The sequence below is a fragment of the Alosa pseudoharengus genome, unplaced genomic scaffold (genome assembly GCF_046254945.1).
Source record: "Alosa pseudoharengus isolate Yale_2024_CS ecotype anadromous, Long Island Sound unplaced genomic scaffold, YU_APseudo_1.1 YU_APseudo_1.1_scf_9, whole genome shotgun sequence".
Classification (NCBI taxonomy): Eukaryota; Metazoa; Chordata; class Actinopteri; order Clupeiformes; family Clupeidae; genus Alosa; species Alosa pseudoharengus.
In genome coordinates, this window is record NW_027468881.1 from 8,834,616 (window position 1) to 8,844,615 (window position 10,000).

A 10,000-nucleotide genomic window follows, 5' to 3' on the forward strand; every position below is an offset into this window, starting at 1 on the left:
GGATTATGGATAGTGGACAATGAGAACCTGAGAAAATGAGAATATTATACTATATTATTTTACTATATTATTTCTGCAATGTTGAGGAACCCCAACCCAAGTATAATGAAATGTAATAAAGTAATCTTGAATCTTGAATCTCAAAAGAGACGCAAAGATCAAAAACGGGAAAAAGAGAGAGTCAGATCTACACACTATATCTTTACTTCATATTGTGTATGACTTGCTATATGAACAAACTAGCTATAATATTAATTGTGACACAAAATCCAAAAAAGGCAAAAGGGAATTAAGAGTCTCTAAGATCTATAATATAGGAAAAGCCAGTTGTCACCCCTCCAGTATCACTATATCATCCTTCCCTAGTTCTTCCTGCCGTAGATCGACCACAAATCACTAAGGCAGAAAGGCTCCTAGACCACTTCAGAGGCCTGTGATTTGACCCCTGACCCTTGACCTGGATAGGGTCTGGGCTTGACCTCCTAGCCTCTGTGACCTCTTTAGTGAAGACTCTCAACCCAGTGGCTCGCTCTAAATCACAGTCTGACAAGGACAAAATGGCTTGGCCAAGCCAAACCAGGAAACCAAAGCTATGCCTCGATATGTCGCGGTGAAGATGTGTGAGTATGTGGGGCTCCCTTACTGCATCGTTGGCTCTGTCAGTCCAACTTGTTCTGTTTGATTGTGTCTATTGCATACAGAGGGCAGGCATTAAGAATTAAAATCCAGCTTAAAGTTCTTAATAGCGACAATAGGACAACAGCAAGTGTGTATGTGGATAGATATAAAAGAACAGGTATGTTTCAAAGGTGTGTATGTAGGTACCCAACTGATGCTCTTTTCTTCTCCATCCAGCGTATCCCTAATCAGTTAGAACTTTGGCCCCTTCTACTAGAAATCAAACAAATCTCTTAACATCTGTTCCTGCCGTGCTTCCAAATGCCCAAAACCTTAACTCATTATATTGTGGTCTAAGACAGGAACTTGGGAGGTTTACAGAGATAATGCAGCTCCTTGGACGGCAGGCTGGTCTCTGAGTGAGACTAACTGGGTCTGCCAGCGGCCTGGCTCACATGCTGGACTCTCTCTCTCATCTACACACACACACACACACACACACACACACACACACACACACGCACACACGCACACACACATGCACACACACACACACACACACACACATACTCATGCTGCAACCACAGCCCCGTGTCTGGTTTCCTGTGGCTAATCAGTGCGTGCAGGGCTGCCGGTGGCTGCATCCGTCACCAGAAACACTCCAGAGCTCAGGAGCTTTGCTCGAATTTTCCCCGGCCCTTCCGCTCCTCTGTGGGTGGCTGCTGGCTGAGCCCCTCCGGCCCCAGCCCCAGACAGCAAATGAATGGGAGCGGACTCTGACCTAAAACAAGGCGACGGGTCACAGAGTGAGGCATGACATCGCAGCATTCCCCATATCTCACACTCTTGCCTACATGCACTTGGGATGGGACTTGTTAAGTGGAAAAGAACCGTCCCATAAAATAACCATGTGTGGACACCCTGTGTTTTTCAAATGAGGAAAAAAAATTCAATATGCGACATGAAATAACATGCAGCAAAGTGTCGGCCATTTTCACACTTTGTGCTGTTGGATGTTTTTAGCCTGACAGCCATACTGAATTCAAGCCATACTATTCAGAATGTGAATCTAATACTGTTTGCATTGGGTCGTGATTATGGTGTGTGTTTCAACCGATACAGGGGAGAAAATGCCTCTGTACACAATTGCATAGATCTAACCAATCAGTGCAATGAAATGGCCTACCATCAATCCTTCAATCATTCTTTGACAAATGCCTTAATTGCGGTTTCCTGTTCGTTTTTTAAAGTTAGTGTGCTGTCAATATTTTGTACAACAGATGGGATAGAGACATCTAAACATCTAGCTTCTCTAGGGAAAGGCTTTTTGTTGTAAACAAAACCAACTGAAGCGAGCTCAGTTGACATGAATGACTAGGCACTGTGCTTACTTATCTATGGTGGTTCATCTATCCATCATTGTATAAATCCCGCCCAGATGATTTGATTGGTCTGCACAGTTGTCAGATTTTCATAGAAGCTTCTTAATGGAGCAAGTCCAGACTGAATTTCCCAACCTCAGATTTTGTGGGTGGGGTTAAATCACAGGTCAATCACAGTCTGGTGCGCACTGATGAGCACAAACTCGGTGAGAGCATGGAGGTATTATGGGTGAGAGGGTGGGAGGTGGTAGTGGGGGAGGGGCATGAGAGTTGTAAACATTCAAAATTTTGGCTAAGTCCCCTCAATCTGCCAGACTTGCCAACTCCAGCTTTAAGTGAAGTTTTCAAGTGTAAACCTATAGTAAGGGTACAACTGTCTCTTTCATAAGCTCAGTAGACTGCACTTGTACTAAAACGGAGCAATTTCAATCTAATCTGTAGAAATTAAGAGTTGCCTGCATTTTCAGTATGTATTGTGTCTGGTTTGTTGGACAGGCTGCCAGACTGGGGTCTTGGGCCCCTCACACAGAGCTGGCACCAGCCCTGGCACATATGCCTCACCCTCACTGAAAGCAAACACGCAGAATCCACAAAGCCAAGTGGTTAGACACACTCACAAGGCCTCCGATCCGCCACAGACTTATGCGTTCAGCCTTATATACAATATGTGTTATCACTGCCAACAATATCATGCTGACATGAATTATTACCCTCCCTCTTCGTAAAATAGTTTTGGGCACACAGTGCATTTTCCCCATCTGTGTTGAGGACAGTTAATCACCGAGGGTGTTGACCGCCCTCTGCCAGCTCTCCGGGTTCTGATGGTCTGGGTCTGGGAGGCTCAGGGCCTCAGCTCTCCAAGTCTGGCCTGTGGTGAGTGTTGATGTGTCAGTCGACTGGTTTTCAAGTAAGCACAGCCACCTCACCTCAGTAGCTCTCTTCACCAAGTCTCCCCAGGCTACAGATGTGTTGTCTTTGAGCTGTCACCCTCTTCAAAACGTACCCTAAGCCCCATTCCAACAGACTGTATATTCTCATTGGATATTATCAGTTGTAAATGGATGTTTTTGTACTGACGTAGCTGCTGTTAGTCTCCTGCTGGTAAGAAAGGGCTTAGCTGTCCCCCTGAGATTTCTCTCTATCTACTTTGTGTAAATTCATTTCATTTTGTGTTTGTGTGTTTGCATGTACAGCATGTTTAATTAAGTGTGTATTTGTGTGTGTGTGCGTGTGTGTGTCTGTGTGTGTGTGTGTGAGAGTGAGACAGAGAGAGAGAGAGGCCATTTCCCTTCCAGAGTGCATTGCATGCATGTCCTCAGGTTTGCCCATTTGCTTACTGTGACTGAGTCCACCCAATCCCACGTCTCCACTCCAGCCATGATGATAGATTATGCTCTGACGCTAAACTAGCACTTACTGTGATGAACAGAAACACAGTCTCGACTGTACTGACTATTCTCAGCATGAAATTAGTCAGCTTCAACATGAAGTCAAACCTACTAGGACTTCTCTATGCAAAAGCACAAGCATACACGCCAGACATCAAATTTATGAGACTTGATTATTATTTGATGTCCTTAAAGTGTTTATAAGTGCCTACAGGCCTGTGTCTGTGTCATTATCTAATAGCTTCAGTGTGGTTCCAGTCTGTCAGTGTTCCCAGTGATCCTGTCGAACCCACTGTCGACCTTGTGCCAGCCGGGACCGTTTACCTTGGCGGTGCCTGTGGCGTGAGGGGTCGGGATGTTACACATGGTGGCGTTCCGTGGTGTCTTCCTGGAATTCGGAACAGCTGGAGCAGAGCTCTGAGTCAGCGGTGACCTCATGATCTGGCCACAGCTTAATAAGATGCATTCTGTCTTCTCTCCGTTTGCCTGTCACTTCGTTTATTTGTTTTATTGTTGTGTTTTAGACAAGCACTCTGCAAACTCTGCACTCTCTTTCTCTCTCTCTCTCTCTCTCACCCTCTCTCTCACTTTCTTTCAATTTATTTTAATTTTAAATTTAAATTTCAAACAATTTAAATTTCAAGTAAGCTTTATCGGCATGACAGTTTAAACACTTTAGGTGTACATACACAATACATGGCATACGAGATATGGAAAACATAGAAATGCTTGTGTATGTATGTGTGTGTGCGTGTGTGTTTGTGTGTGTGCTCATATGTATGCATGAGCACCTCTGTGCATGTGTGGGGTGTGTTCTTGCAAGGTGATTGTATTTCTCTCTCTGTGTGTGTGTGTTTGTATCTGTGTGTGTTGATGTACATGGGGGACAACCACAGCTCAACACACCATTCATCTAGAGACTGTCTTCATGCCAGGGCCAAAGCTAACGATATCCAGCCATGAGAATAGAATTGTGATGGATGTGACCCGTTATCACTCTCCTCCATTCAGAACCAATTCCACTTTAACAATGGACAGTTATGAAAATAGGGTGCAGAGAGGGCTGCTCTGGAAATAGTACAAGATGTGGAACAACGGACGTGTTATGCTGATTGCGTGGTTGTGTTATGCTGATTATTTGTCTTTGGACGGGTTTCATGTTTGTGGCTTTCTTCAGGGTGGGAGGGGGCTGTGCACGGAGTGAGTGATGCATGAGGGGGAGAGAGAGAAATGGAGAGAGGGAGAAGAGGACTCAAAGAGAGAAGCAGAGAGAGAGAGAGAGAAAGTGAGAGATGACGGGAGGGAGGACAGGCCATCTAAATCATCCACTGAACTAAGAAGCATCTCCACAGCAGGAGGGAATAGAGAAAAGAAGAGAAGGAAGGCGAGAGAGGGAAAGAGAGAGAGAGGGATGAAGACAGCAGTGCTTGGACAAGAGAAAGAGAGAAAAGAGAGTGCTTGTGCGTCAGATAGGCAGTGAGACTTGGCCTCGTTAAAGCCGTCTAACACAGATGTCAGAGGGATTGTTTGCAGAGGTCAGTGTTTAAGTGAGGATCTCCACAGCGCTGCCAGGCTAAAACTCACACCGCTGATGAAGGTATGTGCCGTTGTCTCTCTCCCTCTCTCCTCTTCCTTTTCAATCACTTTCTTCCTTTCTTTCTCTTCAGTCACCTTTTAGTTCAGAAGTTTTGGTCTATTGTTAATCAAGTAATGTTCACTTCTTATTTCATTTGAGTGTGGCATAGGGTGAAGGGTATCCATCTGTGAAGTTAACTAAGACTATACATTTGATTCTCTATCTCCCCTTAATGTATATAATTGGCTGTTAATTGATAATTGATTGCTACATCTACAGTTTTCATTCAGATATTACACTTTGAAATATTGTACTATTTTGACCCATTCAGTCTTTCTGTTTTTGACATGGCATGTCTTTAACTTTAATCTTTTAGAAATCATTAATTTGCTGCATGTCTGCAAATAGTAAATATTGATATTGGAAATGTATTTCATATGCATTCAGTAGTTTTATGAAATCACTGAGATTGCTAATATAAGTGGTAATTTTAGCAGAGATCAATAGAACAGTAGTCTAATGCTTTAAGTGAATGAATCTAATGTTCAAAGTGTGACCTCTCTAAGGCACAGAAAACCAGGACACAAACACACAAATCATTCTTGACCCCAAAAGTTCAGTTACACGTACACACACACACACACACACACACACACACACACACACACACCCTTTCTCTTTCACACATGCACACACACACCGACTCTCTCTCTCTTTCACATACACTCTCTCTCTCTTTCTCTTTCTCTCTGACACACACAGACACACGTATGCAAACACACACACACACACACACACACACACATTCACACACAGACACACATATGCAAACACACACACACACATTCACATGCAACCTCACACACACACATACACACACACACACACACACACACACACACACACACACACACACACACATTCACACACAGACACACATATGCAAATACACACATGCACACACATGCACACACACACACTGAGATGCACACACACACTTTTCCATCTTTCCTGTCTGACCTGGCTGCCTACCCCTCCAGCTCCGCCCCTCCACCAGTGCCAGTGCTCTTCTGTGAGGAGTGAGGCTCTGTTGCCGTGGACACGAGTCATGCCCGCCCCTCTCACACGCCTCCTCTTTGCTGCCATCTGGTGGGCGACCGTGTGCATGAGAGCCTCTGCGCTGCCAACAAACAACACTTTCCTGTTGAGTCTGCCGGAGGCTGTGTTTGGACTAGGTGCCGAGCGAGAGGGTACACTGCAGGCTGGTCAAGGCGTAGAGAACGTCACACGTGGTTACGGCGGCGTTGCGGTGGCCGAGGGAGGTGATGTCATTGTGCCCCACGTGCGGCGCCGGAGGGCCATCTCCAGCCGTGACATGGCCGCCCTACTGGACTACCACAACCGAGTGCGCTCGCAAGTCTCCCCACCCGCAGCCAACATGGAGATCATGGTGAGAGAGCAGAGTGTGTGTGTGTGTGTGTGTTCAATACAACTATGAATTGGAGAGAAGAAAAGAGAATTGTGAATTTATATACAGTAGGCATAGTTGTCTCTCAGTGAAGATTGAGAAATCAGTGTCAGTTGTTATGGGACACTTTAATCCTGAAATTGAGTTGAGTATGTACGTACATGTGTTTGAATTTTGGTGTGTGTATGCGTATCTGTGTATTTAGGTCTGGGATGAGCGGTTGGCCAGGTCGGCCGAGTCTTGGGCATCTCGCTGCATCTGGGATCACGGGCCTTCCCATGTCATGAAACACACAGGCCAGAACCTGTCAATCAACTCTGGCAGGTGAGTGGAGACTCTCAGGTAACTTCACCAGCGCGTCCAGGAGAAACCCTGTCAGCATGCACAATTTCTAAACTCAGCCCTGTGAGGAAAGAATATGAAAGTAAAGGAAAACACTTGGGTAAACTGTGTAAGGGTGCCAAAAGAAAACTAACAAAGAAGCTCTCAAGAAGTCAGTGTAATGGAAAATGTGACTGTTTTCTGGGGTGAGACGTTCACTCAGCTCTCACAGTGGGGCCCAGAATTACACACACTGACCGCTGTGGAGGGAAATAGAATGGAAAGAAAAGTGAGAGAAAAAAACAAAGTTTTGTCCAAAGACATTTGTCCAATGTTGGTGTCTTGACTTGCCTTTAAGTAATATGACGATGTGACTATAGAGGGATGAGGTGATGTGGTGATGATATGGTGATGTGGTGATGTTTGGGCAGGTATCGCTCCGTCATTGATCTGGTGCGTTCCTGGCATGATGAGAGGCATGCCTTCTCCTACCCAACCGGCTGCAGCGGCGCTGTCTGCTCACACTACACACAGGTGTGTCTGTCGTGTACCCATAAAACCACACACATATACATAAACTATGTGAGGTTGCACCTGTCTAGATTGTGTACACACACACATGCACACACACACACACACACACACACACACACACACACACACACACACACACACACACACACACACACACACACACACGCACCCGCACACGCACACACACATACATACATTACATACTCTCTCTCACACACATACATACATACATTACATACTCTCTCTCTCACACACACTAAAATATACTCAGACACAGCACCTCTCTCACGTCCAGCATTTCCTGCAGTCCTTCCCATTTCTCGTTGTGTGACTGAGTGTTTGTCTCTCCCAGATGGTGTGGGCCAGCACCAACAGGATGGGCTGTGCCATCCACAAATGCTACAACATGTATGTGTTTGGCAGCACCTGGAAACAAGCTGACTTTTTAGTCTGTAACTACTCCATAAAGTAAGTCCCTCTGTTTCCCTCTGCAACACAATGAATTTCTTTTACCTAAAAGCAACACCATGCAGTTAGGGGGCAGCCGTGGCCTACTGGTTAGCACTTCGGACCTGTAACCGGAGGGTTGCCGGTTTGAACCCCGACCCGTAGGCACGGCTGAAGTGCCCTTGAGCAAGGCACCTAACCCCTCACTGCTCCCCGAGCGCCGTTGTTGATGCAGGCAGCTCACTGTGCCGGGATTAGTGTGTGCTTCACCTCACTGTGTGTACACTGTGTGCTGTGTGTGTTTCACTAATTCACAGATTGGGATAAATGCAGAGACCAAATTTCCCTCACAGGATCAAAAGAGTATATATACTTATACTTATATATTTTAGTTTCTTGGAGTTTTAAGCCCCCATCATCATGTTGCATTAAGCATCCATCCAACATAAGGGCACTATGCAACTACTGCCATTCAACGTCTGGGTCCGTCTGGGGCACTTGAATGGTTTATTTTAGTCATTAACATTTACAAAAGACTAATTGTAAGGCATTACCAGGACAACTTTATTATTATTATTATTATTATTATTATTATTATTATTATTATTATTATTATTATTATAATTATTTGTGCATGTTTATCTTCCATGTTTGATCCTCTTGATATATTTATAGTGTGCAGCTTCCAAGATCCCAGTAATCTGTTTAGCTATAACATTATGTAGCGTAGGGTTTCTGAATGGAGGCATTTGGAGAGATCAGAGATGCTTGAGGGGTGATCCTCATGTGATTGTGTATCTCTTCCACAGAGGGAACTGGGTGGGGGAGGCGCCGTACAAGCGAGGCAAGCCTTGCTCCGCCTGTCCGTCCAGCTACGGGGGGTCATGCTCCAGGAACCAGTGTTCTGGCCGCTCCTCGCGGCGCGCCCAATCATCACGCTCCACCACGTTGTCGCGCTCCTCCTACTCCAGAGTCAAAAAGTTTAAGAGGTGGTACTAGCGGAAGCCATCAGTGAGCCCACAGCTCACAGATTAGCCAGTATCTTTGGAATTCAGAGCAAATATGTTTTTGTGAAGCAACACCACTTTTGTCTATTTAATTGTCAATAATATTATGTCATAATCCTAATTCAATCCTAAAATAAAATCAACCAGAGTCCCTTTTACCAATATAATTCCCTGAACATAATGGCCCTCTGATAGACTTTTATATCAGTCTTTTTTATTGCTGAACCATTGTCACTCTACAATGGCATGAACTTTGAGTGTGTGAATGAATATACGTATGGGTGTGTGTGTGCGCACAAGTTAGTATGTTTAGTTAGTATGTAAGACATACTAGTTAGTAGTAAGACATACTCTACAGAGTGCCATCGTCTTTGGCTTAGAAGGCTGCATGGTTGTGTTCGGACCTATGTAGTTTGTGGATGGACTTGAAAAAGTGTTTCTTTGTGTGTTGGTGCGTGTACTTGTATGCATTTACATGAATACATGAGTGTGTACATGTTTAAAGTTGCCCCTAAACTGTTTGCACTGTTTTGGTTTGTTATTTTTGACTTCAGAGGTAATTTTGTAAAGATGTTGTCTCTCTACAATGAAGCACTTTTATTTTTTTACATGAAGGTAGACCATGTTCTGTAGAGTGTGCCTGTATATGTATGTTATTGTATTAATGTGTTGCCAGGCTACTATCTTTTTAAAATGTGTGTCTTTGTCCCTGCCATGCAGAGATCATGCAGCCTCTGTCCACATCTCCACGCTAATAAACCCCCTATTGAGGCCTAATTATTGGGTTGACCTAAAATGTACCTGCTATTAACTGTTAACAGACAGACACACACACACACACACACACACCTTGTGTACAGAACAGATACACATGCCCAGACCAGGGATGCACTGGCACTAAAGAAAGGCTCTGGACTTCCTTCCAAATAGGCCGACTACCATATGCACACACACACAGCCTAGCTGTCTATCATTATACTATCTGACAGTTCAAAGTAGCCTGTGACATTTTTCAAAAAATATTTTTGCCTCATGCCTTCACTCACAAAAGTAAACCAACATGAACGTCATAGACTTACTTATTATTTTAATTATGGTAATGGGGGTCTATCAATAAATGGGCTTGAATGTGTTTATTATTTTCAGACTAGCCTAACAGACCTTGCTTATACAAAGCCAAACTTGGTCAGGTTGGTGCACAGTAGACCTCATCAACACACCTTACAATAATAGGCTACATCAAAACACACCTTACAGTA

General features: G+C 44.4%; 1 protein-coding gene across 1 annotated transcript; it reads left to right on the forward strand.

Moving 5' to 3' along the window:
* Window positions 1-4,870: 4,870 nt before the first annotated feature.
* Window positions 4,871-9,550, forward strand: r3hdml (R3H domain containing-like). Its single transcript, XM_076276319.1, has 6 exons — window positions 4,871-4,985; window positions 6,005-6,414; window positions 6,638-6,756; window positions 7,185-7,287; window positions 7,640-7,755; window positions 8,544-9,550. The coding sequence occupies exons 2-6, from the start codon at window positions 6,073-6,075 to the stop codon at window positions 8,731-8,733; spliced, it is 870 nt and encodes a 289-aa protein (XP_076132434.1). The 5' UTR covers window positions 4,871-4,985; window positions 6,005-6,072; the 3' UTR covers window positions 8,734-9,550.
* The last annotated feature ends 450 nt before the right edge of the window (window positions 9,551-10,000 follow it).

Coding starts and splice junctions, on each gene's coding strand:
- r3hdml (XM_076276319.1), top strand. CDS start 6,073: ATGCCCGCCCCTCTCACACGCCTCCTCTTTGCTGCCATCTGGTGGGCG. Junction 6,757..7,184: donor CTGTCAATCAACTCTGGCAG/GTGAGTGGAGAC, acceptor ATGTTTGGGCAG/GTATCGCTCCGTCATTGATC. Junction 7,756..8,543: donor GTCTGTAACTACTCCATAAA/GTAAGTCCCTCT, acceptor TCTCTTCCACAG/AGGGAACTGGGTGGGGGAGG.